The 19,309-nt window shown below is 37.0% G+C and overlaps 1 protein-coding gene across 9 annotated transcripts in view; it reads left to right on the forward strand.

Annotated features, from left to right (window-relative positions):
• The window catches only part of REV1 (REV1 DNA directed polymerase), a 96,980-nt gene that overhangs the window by 63,024 nt on the left and 14,647 nt on the right, over nt 1-19,309 (forward strand). For 5 of the 9 annotated variants that reach the window (XM_072767988.1, XM_072767989.1, XM_072767990.1 and 2 more), the window contains 5 exons: nt 851-967; nt 5,491-5,599; nt 10,239-10,367; nt 13,271-13,425; nt 15,752-15,871. In XM_072767988.1, the coding sequence (XP_072624089.1) occupies nt 851-967; nt 5,491-5,599; nt 10,239-10,367; nt 13,271-13,425; nt 15,752-15,871 (630 nt within the window). Of the gene's footprint in view, nt 1-850; nt 968-3,501; nt 3,656-5,490; nt 5,600-9,608; nt 9,729-10,238; nt 10,368-13,270; nt 13,426-15,751; nt 15,872-19,309 lie in introns of those variants that run through there. The other 4 variants (XM_072767987.1, XM_072767993.1, XM_072767994.1 and 1 more) reach the window with 4 other exon arrangements.

Here is a 19,309-nt window from a genome sequence, read left to right on the forward strand (position 1 = left end):
TCTGGATTTTTCAGTAGTTCTTTCTGTGCTTAAAGATGTAACTATTAGTGTTTTCTTTTGAGAGTCTAGTTTGTTCTTCCTTTAAGGAAAGCACAGAAGCTGCTCGGTTAATACCAGGGCTTTATTTTTGTCAGTAGCAGCTACTGCTTCAGCTTTGAAAGGAGCTTAGAATGTTGAAGAATTGAGCTTAGCCTGATGAGTCACTCTGATGCATTATTTTTTTTTATTCGTACAACACATGCATTCAGTAACATATATATTAATTATCTGTGCTGTTGCTTTAAGAATCTCTTGTAATTGAATGCACATACAAAGAAATGATAAATGAAAGATTTTATAACTAAACCAAAAATTGAAGGGGGACTGTGTTCTCACATTGGGTTACATAGTAGGTCAGATTGTGGTTGATTTGTTCCTTTTGCTTTGTAAAATTGAAAGATTAGTTTAAATGTTACCTTTTCTGATATGAAATATAAAAAATTGAGATAAGAGTTGGTTTTTCTTTTCCTTTCCCACCTCTCCAATTCAAATCTGGAATCAGAGTTGACTTTTTTCTACTGCAAAAAGCCAAACAAAAACAAGGGGAAGCAAAGTGATAGCGTTGCTTTTAAGTTGAATACATGTATCAAAATTGACATAAATAGCTTACTTTTAGGGGGGTATTGATAAATTTAGATGATCTTTGCATGGTAATTAATAATGTTTAGAGATGTTAAGCTTCTTTATGGATGAATGCCTAAGGAAAAACTGTATTTTTTAAATCTTGTGAAAAATTTTCCCTTACATGTTATCAGTGTTGTTAATATTCATGTACTTCGATTTAAAAATAATTTTTTTCTTTTCCTACCAGGAAAACCAGTGGCTGTTACAAGTAACAGAGGCACAGGAAGGGCACCTTTACGTCCCGGTGCTAACCCCCAGCTGGAGTGGCAGTATTATCAGAATAAAATCCTGAAAGGCAAAGCAGGTACAAATGAGCTCTCTTTGAAGTCATAATGCTCCTGTTGAAGACGTCTGGATTTTGCTGCTGGTATTGTTGTTATAGAAATGAAAGAGTTGAAATAATTAGCTTTTTCATTCAAGGGTTTTAAAGGTGTCAGTGACATCTTAAGGCAAAAATCTGTATGCAGTACAAATGACTGGTTTATAGTCCTGCTTTGTTGAGTTGGATGATGACATTTTCCTGGGACAGAGAGTGAAGAATGTTATAAGGTTTGATTAGTTTGCTTTGTATACATTTAGATTGGGGATGAAAATAAAATCATGAACATCATTTTGTGGAAGCCTCTAGACTGGAGAGTTAATTACTAGTTGTTTGGTCACTGATCACAGTAAAGACATGAATGAAAGTTCATATTGCTAAAGATTTACATGCAGCAGTGGAATAAAAAACAATAGGATTTCACTTATTGGAATAAAGATAAATACCAGAAATCATTCCCCATGTCTTTACTGAACCTGCTTCAATATTTTCTTGCCTCACTGGCTTTTATATTTTTGCTATTAATTAAATAAAATCATAACTTAGATGATTTACAATACTACTAAGATTTTTATATCTGTTTTCCCCCCTGAGTAAATTCTCTGAGAAATATTTGGTTAGAAATTAAATTCTTTGTCATTGATCAGTTTTCTCATGGTTGTCTGCAGAGCCAAAACATTTTTTAAATTAGTTTTCCAGAAAAATATTAATCAGAGAGTATCCAGAAATTTAGGTACAGTGAAATGGGAAGGCAAGCAGTGAAATTTCATCCTGATTATTTCTGGTTCCTAGTTTTCAGTTATGAAAACTTGGGATTATTTTAGAAATGATTTCACTGAAATTAAGGCAAAAGGAAAACCACTGGACATTTCTGAGGACCTTTATGGGATTACAGTGTTTTTGTTGGTTGTGATTATCTGTTTACATAGTGTGAGTGCAAAAGACAGTAATGATAGGAGATAAATTTTTGTTTCATGTGTATCTGTATTTTCCCAATTTCCTAAAGGTTTTCTTGGTTTTTAAATCTTTTAAGAGATTTTTGAGATTCTAACATTTTGTGTGTCATGAGAAGATCTTGGAGTAGCCAGTATTGAGTTTGTTCATATTTAGTTGTTTGAGGTATGTGACAATATGGGTAGTTTCTTAAGTATTGGTAGTATGGTTTTGTGGTAGATTGGTTTTTCTTTTTGTATTTTCGGTGTGGCATTTAAAAGATGAAATCTTAAGTTTCTAGAAAACAAATAAGTAGCTTAAGGAAATGCATAATACTTGTCACCTATTGGGCACTCAGTAAAAAAAAAAAAAAAAAAAAAAAAATCAATGAACATTGAAAGAAGGAAAAATACCGTGGACTTAGCATTCAGTAACGTCGGTCAGTTACCCAGCACTCAGTTCCTACAGTGGGTAGAATCTTGTGTTTGCTACACACGTCTGTAGTCTGGTAGTCTCCATCAAGAAGTTTGGCCGTGGCAAGCGTACGTTCCTTAGGAGTAGTAGAGAACTAGTCCTCTTATATCTTTCCTTCCTTCACAAGTGATCTGACCATATGCAGTTTATTAACAGAATACAGTCATTGGTTACTTGATTATCTTCACCAGTTTAACCACTGGATTTTCATAACATTGTAATGACCTTTTATAATTCACATCCCCTCCACTCTAAATGTGGGTGGTAAATTAGAAGGTAAATATTAGGAGAAATATTGAAAATTCACTTGCCACTGAAAACTGTCAAAAATAGAGTTTTCTGTCACTAGAAAAGGTGAATTTGATACTTTGCATTTTATATTCTTTCTTTAACTTGATGTCATTCACTTTTATTTCCTAAGCCTTTGACCCATTAGGAACTTAACAAAATATTTGTAACATAAAATGAACAGATTGTCCTTTATTATAAAGTTTGGTTGCAGCTAACCTTGTACTTAGAACTTGTTTTTTCAGTGCCTTTTTTCTTCTTTCCTTATTATTCCCTGATCTTTCTTTCTCTGGGTCCTTATCAGACATGACACAAAAATTTTAAAATATCGAGGATCTATTTAGGAATTAGAGTCTTTGGCTTCTGCACACTAACTTTTAAAAAAACTCAGTTCAGATGTTTCAGCTTGTGTGTCTAGGCAAAGCATTAGAACAAATAGCATCTTCAGCCCTTTATAGATAGAAACTTGAGTTTCTTGTTCGTCATATTCAAGAACTCTTTGTCTAAACGGACCAGCATAACCAGGGGCTCTCCATCCATGACTTCCTTTGGAAGCTGCTTCCTCAGCTGTACTCAGCAGTGATGCTTCTCATTGATGACCTCATTTGGAATCCATTTATACTCAAGATTTTGTGGTTGGGGCCTTTTACCCCTTCTTGGATTCCAGGATGCAGATGTTTTCTTATCCCTTCAACAACTTCAGTGTTCATTCTAAAGAACAACAGTTTTTAAAATCGTGTTAGTCATAGATTTATTCTCAGCGATTTCTTTTTCACAGACTTGGGTCCTGGCCTCTGATTTCTCCAACCGTTCCTCCACATTCTCCATGTGCCCGTCTAGTTTGTCAAGTTTTGATGAGCAGTTCTCTACTTTGCCCTCCACTGAGGACAGTGTGTCCCTGAATTTCCCTGAATCTCCCTTGAAGCAACTCACTGCGCTCGTGGAGGGATCCACGCTCTCTGCTGCACTGTGGAAAAGGTCAGCCAGCCCAGTGAAGAGAACCATGAGGTGGTGCCTCTCAGGCAGGGCATTGGGAGCCCAAGGACTACAGACAGTTTTCTCACCCCAAGCATGATTTTTCTGTAATTTTCAAGACAAGTATCGTAGATTATTTAACTACACCTTCAAATAGAAGTCCCCTAACTCCACAGCTTTTAAAGCATAATAAGGTCATAGTGATACCTGTGAAATGCAGCTGGTTGTGGCTCTTCAAGCTTCAACTCTCTTTGTTGTTGTTTGGTTTAGTAGCAGCCTCTCTTGAACTGTGATGCTGACAATCTTGAAATTCTTGCAGATTTTCAGCGTAGAATAAGGACTATGAAAGCTGATATTTAGCCTTCTGAGATGCTTCAGTAAAACAGGGAAATCTGCTCCTCATTCTGTTTTTAATTTTTCATGGTATAACATATGTTTATCATAATATATCAGGAGTCATGGCTCAAATTATATTCTCTGCTGTTTTAATTTTAGAGGCAAGTGGGATTTGAGCCCATTAAGATACCTTATGGCTTGATTTGCATTTATGCTTTGTGTGTATGGGTGCTGGAATCCAAAAATGCTTATTTTGGTTGCATAGTTGGGTAAAAGATGTTGACAATTTCTGGAGTCAGACCTGGAACAGTTGTTTTAGACCACAAAGCCAGACACTTTGCCATGGTGCTTTAACTTGACTGATTTTTCAGGGAACATTAGGTCTCTGAAATAAGCAGAAAGGAAATACTGGGTTTGCTGGTTACATATTATTACAATGTACTCAAAATAGGTTTGTCTAGACTTTATTGAAATGGCCCATCTTGGCTTGTTTCACTAATTAGTGGTATTTTTGTTAATAGCATTAGAACTATGGCTGAGGAGATTGTGTTTCAAGAATATATATTTTTAAAGCATATTCTTAGAACATAGTAGTATCCCAAGAGACCAAGAACTGAAGTTGTGTTTTAATCTTTCTCAATTGCTAGTGAAGCTAATGGTAAAGGAAGGAAAGTGGCATGCAGTCAGTACTCTCTAGATATGTGCTTTTATAATCTTATGAGAAACTGTACATTTGGTTTGGATATTGAGAGATACTAGTTAGTGGTACTGTTTAGGCTAGAGTTGTTTTCTGTAAAGCAGTTGATATTCTGATCACACTTAATGTTTTTAATTGAACATGCATTGTTAATCCATTAAGTAGAATTTACTGGAAGGGGGGCAGTGTTGTGAAGTTCTTTTTCCTGATGTGTGTTCAGAAAAAAAATCTTAAGTGTAGGATGAAACCTCTTTATGATATGTGACCTAATGAATTGTTTGATCGAATGACTTGTAGGAAATTGATGTTTGTTGAGTGTGTTGTTAAGTAGCCTCCGGTTTTGCAGGTAGTTTATTTAGGAAACGGCAAAGAACATTCAGAGAAATGTGTATTTTCCATTAACTGTTTCCCATTACAGGGAGCTGTGTGATCTTTTCAAGAATATAGGAGGGGGTTCATCTTCCTGATAACTTTTCATCCTTTTTCATCTCAAGAGACTGTTAAAGGGATAGTTTATATTTATCTTTTGGTACATTTTGTAAACAAATCTTTGCTAAAATGGAACACTTTGAATGTATTATATGTGTTATATGATGAAGTATAGAATGGTGAAGTATAGAATGGAAGCAAACCATTTTAGAACTCTAGTTTTTTTCTTTTATTGAGTTAGGAGACCAGTACTAATGGATACAACTATATCCGGAACTTATTAAACATTTGTGTATGAGAGGAATGGAAAATATATTTGAGTGAAAAGGAAAATGAATTTTTAACGTATAATCATTAAATTTTGTTATTTTTAAAGCAGAGATACCAGATTCATCAATGTGGGAGAACCAAGATTCTGCACAAGCAAATGGGATTGATTCTGTTTTGTCAAAGGCTGAGATTGCCTCTTGTAGTTATGAAGCCAGGTATGTGGAAATTAAGTGTGTTGTAATCTTTACGAATAGTTAACTTAATCATTTTTAGAGATTCTTTTGGTTTTTTTTTTTAAAGTTTATTTATTTATGAGGGAGGGAGAGAGGGAGAAGCAGACTCCCTGCTGAGCAGGGAGCCCGACATGGGACCTGATTCCAGGACCTGATCATGACCCAAGCCGAAGGCAGGCACCTAACCCAACTGAGCCACCCAGGCGCCCCTAGAGATTCTTTTGAAGTAGATTAGATGTGCCAGTCAGGCCTATGTTACACATGTTATGGGAAGAAATATTTCAAGGCTTAATCCCCTTCATTCCTTTTTTCCTTTCACAAATGCTAGATAACTTTAAATAAATACCTCAGTTTACTGATGAATCGGTAGGTCTGACAGTGGAAACCAACAGAAATTAGACAATGTCATTTTTAAACCATTGTCTTTTGAAACATGTAATTAAAGAATTGAATATTTTTTAAAAAATTTAAAAGATTTTATTTATTTATTAGAGAGAGTACACACATGAGGAGAGAGGCAGGCAGAGGGGGAGGGAGAGAAAGGGAAAGAATCCCAAGCCAACTCTACACTGAGGGCAGAGCCCTACATGGGGCTTGATCCCACGACCCACCCCCATCCCCCCCACCAAGATCATGACCTGAGCTGAAACCAAGGGTCAGACGCTCAAATGAATGAGCCACCCAGGTGCCCCAAAGAATTAGATGTTTTGTCATGGGAAAGGGACTTCATGGTCTTCTGATTTAGTCATTCTTTTTTATAGCTAAGAAAAATCCCTTGTAATTTAAAACTCTAATAGTATTCAAAATAATGTTAAAACTGATCACCTATTAAATTATAAGATAATAATTCCATATTGGCATATGCAGTAATCTCCACACTTAAAATTGTAGTGTTGTCAACTCATTAGTACCAGCTTTGTATGTATAACTTTATATTGCAGTAAGCATAAACTCTCTTCACAGTGGGCTGGTTCAGTAGAAGAAGAAACAGGCCTATATACAAGTTCGTCATACTTAAAAAAAGAATCAGTCATTTAAAAATAATCAGTTGTACTAGTTGTAAGATAATCTAGTACAAAATCTAGTACAAATTTAGTTGTACTAGAGGTAATGAATTAATTTAAAAGAACAGTCTATTTTTTTCTTTCCTGGTAACTGAGCAGACATTTTTACCTTTATAACACAGCAGGTATTTACACGTTGTTGGCAAGTATTCAAGTATTTAATTAAAAACAGAGTCCTCTATCAATTCTATTTTTTGGTCTTTTTTACTTACGGCTTTGTCATGCATACTTTTCTTTTTATTGAGGTATAGTTGACATACATTACAGTACTTTCAGGTGTACAGCATCATGATTTGATATATTTAACATTTTTCAGTGCTGATTAAAAGTTGGGATTGTCTAAAAGGAACATAAAATATCTCAACATCATCTAACTGAAATAGTTTAAAATCTTGCCAATTATTTTATTTAAAAGATATTCAAGAAAACTTTGTAATCAAATAAGCATAATCATAAAATATTTAAATTATTTTTCATTTACGACATGTGAAACTTTTAGTCCTAGACTAACTTTGCCTTTCTTACCAACAGAATTATGTTTTAATCTTTTAATTGTTAGTTGATAATGTAGCCCAAGAGTCAAAAACTTAATAAAAACAGTAAGTCAAATACAGATGCATTCTGGATTACCGTATTTTTATTAGCCCAGGCAGTTTAGAGCTGAATTTGTGTTCATATGTGGAGAGTATGGTGAAGCTCAGACATGCTCTGTCAGCATTTGAGTTCTGCTCAACTGGTGATGAGATGAAAGCCCTACCCTCTCTGTACTGCCTACAAGCTGAGTTCTGGCTGGATGTGGGGAGTAGGGGATAGCAAGTCTACTTCGGGGGTAAAAGTGTTTTCCTGTTCCTGCTGGCTTTGGACTCCTGTCTAGGCTCTAGGCTTTTTTTGGTGTTTGGATATTGCAGTCCTATTGCATTAGCTATTTCAAGCTGAATGTATTAGAAAATAATTGGGGTGACGATACATGGGCCAAATACTATGCAGCAAGCCACTTAGGTGGCAATTATTTTAAGGAGATTCATAAAGTGATGAAAATGAATTTGAGTGTAAGTTGGGAAATTGGCCCACAAGATCCACAGCAATTCGGTTTTGTTTCTTACTTGTGATTTTCATTTTGTAGAAAGCTGTTGATAATGAAAGTCTAGAAAACAATTCTTGATATTCTTTTCTTGTGGTGGTCCAATAATTGTATTTTCCTTAGGTGAAAAGATTTTTAAAAAAATACATATATTCACAATTGTATCAGAGAAATGTTTCTAGGATTGGAGTGGGGACTGGATTGTGGGGATGATCATCCCAGTTCTATACATTGGTGAGTTTCCAGTAGACACAGACTAATAATGGGTCTGCAAAGGATGGTGTGTGCACATGAGATGGTAGAAATCCTGGAAAGGTAGGATGCATTAGAATATGCATTATTGTTAGTAGTTTTATTCACCAGAAGGCGTAAGCTTTATACATAAGTGAGAAGGTAGATACACGGATGAATGGGTAATAGAATCACGTATTTTTTAAGATCAAATCATTTTTGAATGTTTTTGTAAGGACGCTTTACTGTTCTTAGTGATATGGATACCTATTAACATATTGAATGGACAGCAGCGTACATGTGCAGTGTGAACCTGCAAATAATCTTTTTTTGCATCACACACTGATGAAGTATTGGTAGTTTATAGTTTATCCTGCGTGGGACCTGGTGACAGGAATAGATAAGTCACTGTAGCAGAGAGTCACTTCAGACTGTTGTGTATTTGCCTTTACTCATTTATTTTATATGAACCAAATCCAGTTTCCCAACTACCAACTCAGAGTATTTTGCTTCCTTTAATAATATAGGAAACCTCTTAGTCTTCCTTGTTTGTTTGTAACTTCCTTATGGTGTCTAGTGGCACCTAAACATTTCTCTCCAAGACAAGTATGTGCATGAATACATTAAGTAGATATATTATGTTTTGCTAAGTAATACGTCCCTGAGAATTTTTGAATACGTAAAAAATGAAATGAAATTATTGTAAATAAAAGAATATGGTATTTATAGCAATTACATAACACATTTTTTTAAAAAAATGAATTACCTTTAATTTGTAAGCTTAGCCTTTGCATGCCGAAGCTATATAACCAGCATTATTAAAAATGTCTTAAATTGTATGTACTTCTGTATAGACTTCAGAACTATTATACTTCCCTGCCTTACTGAACAAGGTCCATTGACTATATATAATCTATCCTTTGTTGGGTGAGTGCAGAATCATCCTTGTGAACATCATGCGATCTGTTTTGTTTACCATCTTTTTGCCCACTATCCCACAAAATGCCTGAGACATAAATTTTTGTTGAATTAATGAAAAAATCTTTACCATGCTGTTTGTTATTCATCGCTTCTTTTACTGTCACTTTTCCTTCCTATTAGATGTTTCTCGTCTACTGGGAACTTTGCAGTCAGATAATTTATTACTGTCTTCGTGTCCATAAGAAATGGATATGATTTTGCATTTACTTCTGAGTAACTTGGAAGATTCTTTTCCTTCTTGGCTCTCAGTGGTGGTCTGAGATGGGGAGGGTGCCAGAGACCTCTGAGTAATTGAAGCCTAGTATTTGTATATTGATTCTCCAAACTTAGTGTGGCTATACCCCCATACTAAGTAAGCACTTGGTAAATATTTATTGAATGAATGTCTAGAATAACTATTTGATGTATCTACATAGTAATAAGTAATCTGGTGAAACTAGTGCTTGTTATTTTGCTTGTTTTTACTTTAAAGTATTTTTCTTGATTCGTTGCAGAGTGGTCAAATGGAATTTTACTTAATTATGTATAATTCCATAATTATAGTTTTGTGCTGAATGCTCCAAATATCAGAGGTAATGTGGGGCATTAAGACACGCAAAAGATTTAAAATTTACCATTTTCAATTAGGTCCCTCAAAGTTCTGGAACCCTGGCTCCTGCCCAGAGTGATGTCCTACCATATACAATGCTGTTGGCATCTCAACCACTGTGGAGCCACTTCAGGAGCATGGAATTGGTCAATTGGGAATTGGGTGGTAATAGGATGAGTACATTTTGTCTGTTTGTCACATAGCACTGTTTTGTGTAGTTCTTTCGTTTATATTCTTTGTCTTTGGGGGATGAACCCTGGCCAAACTGTGCCATGTGTTAGGGGAAGAAAACCTCTTTTTGACAGCACATTCCTGCTCTGTGGTGGTTGTGATATCACCAGCATATGGCATGCTGGCATCTCTGCAAAGGGGCCAGAGGTCTGAGTCTTAGGAGAAATCTTCAGAGACAGACAAGCGCCAAACCTGGTCTTTTAATAACATATTTTTGCACATCTACACATGTCATTTACACTAATCAGGCAATTGTGCAATTTTCCTTTGGGGGGGAAACAAACTTGTAAGTTTTTTTTTAATGCTTGTTGTTTATCCCTAATGAGAATTAAGTGAAAATTATGTATTAGTGGCATGGGGAGATACTGTCAACATTTGGTATTTGGTTTTGCATTTGAAAGTTATTCCTAGTATAACCTCCCTTGTGTTTTATTCTTTCTCTAGACAAGTTGGCATCAAGAATGGAATGTTTTTTGGGCAAGCTAAACAACTTTGTCCTAATCTTCAGGCCGTTCCATATGATTTTCATGCATATAAAGAAGTTGCACGAACAATGTATGAAACACTGGCAAGGTACATCGTATGCTGCAGTCACTTCCGTGTCTGTTCTTTTGCTTCTGTATCTGATACTGAAGAGAGTCTGGTGTTCTTTAGGGTTGTCAGGGCCACTTTTGGTGGACTCTTCTTTCTTTCAGGAACCCTATCGTCAGCAACTCCAGCAGTCAGTAGCTCAATCTTAAGATACATGTTTGCACTGCTCAGACTGTTCAGATGATTCTTGATGTCGGTGTAAACTGATTCTCTGCCTATATAACTTCAACTCAGTGGCTCTCGTTTTCTTCCTCTGGAACCAGACAGATGAAGGATTGGCATTTTTTTAATCTAGTTATTTTCTTTTATTACATTTGAATTATAGTTTTGTTTATAATCAGAACTGATGGATTAACAAGTAGAGATTCTAAAACCATTTATATTCTAAAATCATTAGGTTTGCCAAAAGTTAGTTTTTATAAAAGTTTTTAGTAATAGTTTTAGGGTGGTTGATAGTTGGCTTGAGAAAAGGAGATTAACTTTTATATACAGTATAGGATGATTGATTGATTGATTTTAAGATTTTATTCTTGAGAGAGACAAAGAGGCAGAGACCTAGGCAGAGAGAGAAGCAGGCTCCCTGTTAGGAGCCTAATACAGGACTCAATCCTGGGATCCAGGATCACAACCTGAGTTGAAGGCAGACACTCAGCCTCTGACCCACTCAAGTGTCCTCAGATAGATATACTTAACATTGATTCAAAACTCAAAATTTAAAATAAGTTCATGGCAGGCAACGTATGCTCCAAAGCAGGAGTCGGCATATTTTTTCTGTAAAGGACTAGATAAGGTCTGTGTTCCAACTGCTCAACTCTGCTGTATAAAGTGAAAGCCACAGACACATATATTAGTGAGTGGGTGTTACTGTGTTCCATTAAATACTTACCAAAACAGGCATCTGGACAGTAGGCCAAGGTTCATCAACCTTTGGAGGGTATTAATGTTCTGAAAGATAATTCTTGCACCTCTGTCTTCACTTCTTCCTCTCTCCTTTGCATTATTTTGAATATTTATTGAATATCTATTAAATACAAATAACTGTTGATGACTGCTGATCCCGTATAGAGAAACGAAATCCAGTGTCTACTTGAGCAGGAAAAAGAAAATAAAAGGACCAGATGAAATTATCTGGCATTAGTTTGTAGCTCTGAGTGCTGAATGATAAGCCATTTATAATCACAGCTGTCTTTAAGATCCCACATATGGGAATGTTGGTGTTACCAGGGGAAAGTGTGTTTTTTTTTTTTTTTTAAATTTTTTATTTATTTATGATAGTCACACACACAGAGAGAGAGAGAGAGAGAGAGAGAGAGAAGCAGAGACATAGGCAGAGGGAGAAGCAGGCTCCATGCACTGGGAGCCTGATGTGGGATTCGATCCCGGGTCTCCAGGATCGTGCCCTGGGCCAAAGGCAGGCGCCAAACCGCTGCGCCACCCAGGGATCCCGAAAGTGTGTTTTTAAATCCGGTTCCACAGGGCAGCCCGGGTGGCTCAGTGGTTTAGTGCCACCTTCATCCCAGGGCGTGATCCTGGAGTCCCGGGATCGAGTCCCACATCGGGCTCCCTGCATGGAGCCTGCTTCTCCCTCTGCCTGTGTCTCTGCCTCTCTCTCTCTCTCTCTCTGTCTCTCGTGAATAAATAAATAAAATCTTTAAAAAAAAAATTCCTGTTCCAGCGCTGAGGTCGATAGAAGCATCCAGATGAGGGCTGGGAATGGATGATTGAGCTGGGGAGTGGTACTCCTCTGTTCTGTGTTATGAGCATTGAGGCATTCAGGCAGCTACCTACCTACCAGCCTGAGTCTCACATCAGGGAGATTTGAAAGAGAGCTGTGACACATACTGGTTCTGAGATCATTTTAGTCTTTGGAGACATTGTCAGTGGCACGTGGCTATGCTTGGGGGGGGGGGAAATGTACAGTGTCATTCTCCTGCCACCCTTTGGAAATGCTACCTCGGCTTCATATTATTTCTGCCTCAGGGCAGCTTTCACTGGGAAGCAGAATTGCTATCAGGTATACCCTTCTGCTCTTGGAGATTTCACCCTTAGGTGTAAACCAAATACTCATTTCTTAAATGAATACAGCCAATTCTGATTTGTAACCTGCAGTAAGGTGGTGAGATAAGGCATAGTATATGTTAACTAGTAAGTTATTGAAGGTACGTTTTTGACCTTGAGGCCTTTCTGGTTGCTTTCCATTTGTGGTCTGCATATTTAATTACCTTTGGAGCCATAGGATAACTCTGCTTTTTCTTTTCTTCCTCTCTAGCTAATTAAAACAAGTCTTTTGTGTCAGTTGATCATGACCAAAACCCAAAGTATTTCCACATTAAGGGAATGTAGTTTGTGTCCTTTCAGACAGGTATTTGGGGGTGATTGGTCTTTATATCCTGTATCCTAGGCCTGCTACAGTAAAAGATATTCAGTTGTGGTGTTTTTGTTTAGGAGATCATCAATTATTTTGATTTATGCGATTTTTCTATCTGTTTAGGATTCTGGTAAACCATGTTTAAATACTTCTTAGGTTAAATGTTACGATAGTTTTAATTTGCACACTACTTTTCAACTATTCAGAGCTTTACAAAGGTATCCTCAGCATAGAGAAATAGGAATGGTAATATCTGCTGCATTTTTGGTAGTTAATACGGAAAATGAGAAAATACTAATCAATAGGTTTTGCAGTTAAAAATTAGGTGACTAAATAATGGCACTTAGGCCACTTTAATTAAAATGCTAAAATGCTAATACTTTTTTTTTTTTAGCATTTTAAAAAGTCTTAAAAGGAAATGAAGAAAGATGCCAGGGGAAGACTCGACCCTGCCACATTTGTGTCTACTAGAGGGCAAGCTGCCAGGTGATTCATTGCCTTTGCTTTGTGTCAACAGCTACACACATAACATCGAAGCTGTCAGTTGTGATGAAGCACTGGTAGATATCACTGAAATCCTTGCAGAGACCAGACTTACACCTGATGAATTTGCAAATGCTGTCCGCACAGAAATCAAAGACCAGACCAAATGTGCGGCCTCTGTTGGAATTGGTTAGTATCTAGCTTATCTTGTATTATTTATTGTACTCAAAGCATTGCTAAATGATCATTGAATATCATTTAATTTTTTGGAGTAATTGTTCAGGTTGTTTTTTTTTTACTGTACTGCATAGGCCTCTGACTTCTAAGACCATTCTTAGCATTGGTCACATTTGTGCAATACGTGAGGTAGAAGTGTTAGAAAGGTAAGTAAATGGATGATGATGATACTGTCTTTGGGTTAAACAAGTTGGAATATTTCTAGTTTTTCAAAAATGGGGAGAAGTGAATTCAGTATTTGTAAACATACTCTTTTTAAATGAACCAAAAGCCTTCTTTAAAGCAATGTGGTTGGGGGTGATTGGGAGTTAAGTGTTATTGTGAGTCTTGTTGTAATTAAGTTACTTTATGAACTTTAGCTTCCTGGAGTACTCCACCAGTCCTGTCTTCACTGTCAATTCCAGAAGTCATCCTTATCAACTGTTGGCCCTCGATGATTGTCCTGTCTCTCCCCACCCCTTGTTTTGTCTTTAACCCTTGTGCTTAGTTTCCTCAGCCACTTCCACCGTTTGTCCTTGTTTGGTGGAGCCGTCTCTGACACCTCAGCTTCCCTGAGTCCCCTCCTTCTCTCAGAACATACTCTATTGAATAGCTCCTACCAGGATGCCTCTTTACTCGTGTTCTCTCCAGTATTCTGTAGTTCCAGGCATGGGAGGTAGATAGAACTTCCTTTTAGCTTGTCGTTGTTATTTCCAACCACTCCTCTTCCATTCTTATTCCTCTGAAGTTCTTGGTGTCATTTGTACCCTTGGGGTTTTAATTTCTGGAGAGAACTGAGTAATGACACAGAGAAGCCAATACTGTGGAAAGATTTTTATTACTTACACTTCCCAAGGTGGGAGGAGAAGGCATGCTGCACCATGCAGGGCCACGTGAGGAACCCCCAGTTTTGGTCAGGAGGCAGAAGCAGGAATGACGGGAAATCCTAGACCAGAGCCTATATTGGGATTTCTGTGGGAAAAGTTGGGCTGAGTGGAATAAAAGCTTTGGATTCACTGTTTTGGATAATCCTGTATTCCCCTTAGGCCTTTGTAAGCTGGGATCTGTAGTTGCCTTGTACCCTGCCTGGATGAGTTAGGGCAAGAAAATACCATCTTTGTGTGTGACCTTGGTAAGGAGAAGGTTGACGGTGGCTGGCTTGCATATGCGAGGAGGGCTCCCAAAGGAGTTAGTTGTTTGCTATTCTTAGAAAGTAGCTAGCACTGGGAGGGTCATCTCTCCCCAGCCAGCAAGAGTTTTAAGATATCAAAACATAAGATACAGAAAATAAAATAGATGATTAATACATTCATAGCATTCCTCTATTTCCTAGCTAGCAACCTTTCTGCTCCCCTGTTTGGCCTTCACATCCTTCCCAGCATTCATTTAGGGCTTATTTTCTGTTTTCCAGTATCTGGCATGGGTGTAGTTGTTTAAATTATACTTTTTAATTTATAGGTGTGACAATATGAGTACTACATTCTTTTAGATTCAATCAAGCAATTAAAATGAAAATCCCATGTGATACAATATTTCCACTCCTCACCCCCTTTTGCCTCTCCACGACTCACCACTGTTACCATTTTGGTGTCACTTTGCAGAACTTTTTCTCTTCATGAATATTTACATATTTACCCTGGGAAAACACTGTTACATAAGGCTCCCATAAAACTGAGGCATGTCCATTTTTACGTCTTCCATAAATTCCAACATCCTCCTCTCTGAGACCCCTGACACCATCTCTGTCTCCTGTACCCTTTTCCTCTGCTCTGCTTTACTTCTCCATGTCCACACCATACTGTCACTATCTGTTTTTAAGACTCTCACACCCGCAGTTTCCACTGCACATGTTCTGATTATATAGTGAGACTTTGGGTTCTTCAGGCTCACTTTTCCCCCCTATCCAGTAGCATTCCTTTGGCTTTATTTTCCTGCTCACCCTGGACTCACTGATTGGCAGGATGATTAAATTTCTGATCATTATCCTTGTTGCCTGCATCTCCCATCATAAAGTTAGGGACTGCTTTTACCATTCCTTTACCAGAGTAGGAGATATTGAAATGACACTTATTTGGGAACAAGGGAAATCTCTATCCAGTAACCATGTGGGCTATAATCTGTCATATTTAACAAAATTCTGCCAGTTTTACTGTATTTGAAATGATCAGAATTGCAAAATTATTTTTCATTGTTTTTGAAAGAAATTTGATAGGTAACCTATCTGTAGATGTCTTTGTTAAGAAATTAAAAAATAATGGTGAATATTTTTTTAAAACTTTTTTTTTTTTTTACTTTATAGGTTCTAATATTCTCCTTGCTAGAATGGCAACTAGAAAAGCAAAACCAGATGGCCAGTACCACTTAAAACCAGAAGAGGTAGATGATTTTATCAGAGGTCAGCTAGTTAGTAATCTACCAGGTAAATACAGATCTTTGCTTTTTAACTTTGGTTTATTGTAAACATCTATTAATGCTTTTCATAGTTTTATGACATTATTCTTTTTTCCACAACAGGAATCAATTTTTTTTATCCGTGATTGAGTGCCAAGAGAAACAGAATTTGAAATTCCTCAATTATTAATCCCCTCAGTTGACTAATTAGGACCTGAATGTTATCTTTTACTTCTATTTCTCAAGTATTTTACTTTAAATATTTCTCACGTGGCAAGATCAGGGAATTCCTAGAAATCATTTTAAGGAGAATATGATAAAATTGACTTCTGATCCTTTAAATCATAATTAAAATTGTACTTCTAGGTTAAATAGAAAGTTTTGAGAATTGGTTCCCCTGTTTATAAAATTATATTAATGGACTCGTGACAGGTTTCTGAGTTTAGTAAACAAATTGCTTTAAAAGTAGAAAATATATGAATCCTATCAGGAAGAATAAAACCTAAAGATGAAGTGATTACATTTTGGTAACTCAGAGGTAGAAGTAAAATTAAAATGTCCATCTTCACCTTTCTCCGCTAAGGGCCAGGATGCTTTGTTATTTTATATCGTGTGTAGTTACTGCATGGCTAACTTAGCTTGTAAAAATCTTTCCATAGAGAAATCATCAAATTTAATTAATTATAACTGAAAATCAGTTGCTCTTTTGGGACCTTGAAGAGATGCAGGTTTTTTGTGTAGTACAATTCATTTCACAATAATTATAGGACAGTTCCTGTCACAGTTACTAAATATTTAGATTTATTTGCTCTGGTAGATAGCTCTTTCTAGGAAATTTCTCTAAACCATGCAGTAATCCTTGATACTGTTTCAGATAATCCTATTTGTTAAAAACACACTGTTAGTTTCACAAAGCTCCTGTGTATTTATGGTGGAGAGAGTTCAAGACGATGCATTTTTGATGTTTTTTAAATCCATTTGCTTACAAAAGTGGATTTAGTGATATTTTTAGATGTATATTCTTAAGCTTAATAAAAGTATATCTGAAGCAACCTAGAAGGTTCTATTACAGGCTATCAAATATTAAATGACCAAAATGCCACTTTATGGTAGATTATTTTGAAAGCTTCCTGACCCCCTAGTAAATAACTTAAAAAAATGTATTAGTGTTGGAAATCTGAAATAGTACATTTTGATAGAGATTGAATTGGAAGAATAATTAACCTTATAAAATCAAGCTAGCAAATTGCCTCATTAGACAGTACAGTTTGTTTTAATAACACATGTTACTGCAGGCTTATGTAAGAAGGAACTAGTATAGTAAGTGTATTTAAAGCCGCATGTGAAATCCACATTTAGACTTCCTCTTCTAGCCATCTCTGTTAGTTTCCTAAGGCTGCCATAACAAAATGGCACCGACTTGGTGTCTTAAGTAACAGAAATTTATTTTCTCAAGATTCCTAGAGCTGGAAGTCCAGCCCTGTCAGCAGGGTTGTATGTCTACTCCCTGTGTTGTCACGTAGTCTTTTTTCTTTATGTGTCTATGACCTAACCTCTTCTTAAAGGGTCAGACTGGATTAGGACCCACTTGTATATGACCTCATTACCTTGCTTACCTCTTTCAAGGCCCTATCTCTAGTTACAGTTGTCACATTCTGAGGTATCGAGTATTAGAATTTCAACATACGAATTTTAAGAAGACTCAATTCAGTCTGTAACCCCGTCTTTAAACTGAATCATTTTTGTTTGGTTTGGTGGTGTGTTTGTTGTTTTTACACACAGTGTTTAGTTCCTGAACCTAGTAATCTTAACCTTTCACTTTAGTTTGCTTGCTGGCTAGAGGGGCTTTATTTCTTGAAGGGCAAATGTGAAATTCTGTGTCCTGGTCAGATTCTTAAGCCTTGAATTCCCTAAGGGATGCCTGGAATATGGTGGGAAGGCAGCCAGATTAGTTCCCTCTGGCAAGCCACCTTCCTGTGTGGCCTCCTCTCTCCTTCAAAACCAGATTGTATCACCCCAAAATTCTTCATGTGATGTCTATTGACTTTTATCAAATTCCCAAATTCTTAATCAGATTTCGAACCTTTCAGGCACACACAATGTCACCTTTTGCTATTGTTAGGCCTGTATTGAAGATGGCAGTGTAACCATCTTTTTCCAAAGTGTGCTCTTATAGAATGCAGGCTGTTCCATTAAAAAAAGATTTCACGTGCATAAGGGAAGCATCCCTGGTGGAGGGCCCACAAAGTAAAAGTTGAGAATTTTTAAAATATAAAGTAACCTATTTATCTTTGTTAAAAAGTAGCAATTTCCCAAATATTTGAAGATGAATATATAGTGCCTGTTAACATCTTGTAAAACATGCTTTAGGGAAATTTTGCTCTCTAACCAATAGCCAGAAGAAACTCAGGATGAATACACCTGACCTGTTGTCCTCTACAAGCTCTCTCTGGCCCTCTGTGCCCATAAATCTTTACTTGGCACACAGTGTGTCTAGGACAATATTCACAATGATTGTAGCTACATGAGAAGTAGAAAACGCATTACTAGTAAGTTTATGTTTTAGGGGACTCTACAGAATGATGATTATATATTGTAACAAATTATGTGAGGAGATCTGTTTAATGAAAGAAAGGATCCTCCCTACTATTTAAATACAATAACTGTTCCTGGGAGTTTTGGTTCTTTGCCTGGCCTTTCAACTCATGCATATGCCCTTACCTTGAGGCCCTTCTGCATCTGGTTCAGCCAACCCTGAGTTTGGGCTCTTAGCCTGTGGTTGCCATCTCTTTAGCCATCTCAAAGAAACACCACGGCCATGTAGCCCTACATAAAGATCTGCCTTGATCTTTAAGTGAAGCTAGTAAAATTTAAAGTTAAATTAATTACAGTCAAATAAAATTAAAATTTGGTTCCTCATTTGCACTAGCCCCATTTTGGTGCTCAACAGCCACACATAGCAAGTGCCTACTGGATTGGACAGCACAGATGGAGAACATTTTTATCATCACAGAAAGTTCTGGGCAGTGCTAATTTAGATGGTGAAAACCTGATTCTTTGAAATTTTATTCTTCTGTGTCCGCTGTACTGTCAAGTCTGCTTGCCAGGGGAGACATTTCTGGCTATTTTTGATTTAGTGTAATAGTTCCCCTTCAAGGACAAAGTCTGTCCCAGTGGCTTGACCAGAGCTTCCACATCTTTTATTTTTTTTCCTCCTCTCCTTCTCAGAGACTGGGTCCTAAGCTAACATATTTTCCTTCACTTTTTCCTTTTTCCGTCGATGCACTCAAGTTGACGGTAAAGACCCTGTTACTTTGTCTTTAGAGGTGCCACTGTCTCTAATAAATGCTTACATGATGCAGTCAGTTAAACCAGTGACCCCTGTTTTGCTGCTGATGAATTTTTCCTCCCCCCCCGCCCCCAGCATAGTACGGATTAGAGGTAGACCCCCCTCCGCCCACGTGCC

This window comes from Canis lupus, chromosome 11 (assembly GCF_048164855.1).
Source record: "Canis lupus baileyi chromosome 11, mCanLup2.hap1, whole genome shotgun sequence".
Lineage (NCBI taxonomy): Eukaryota > Metazoa > Chordata > Mammalia > Carnivora > Canidae > Canis > Canis lupus.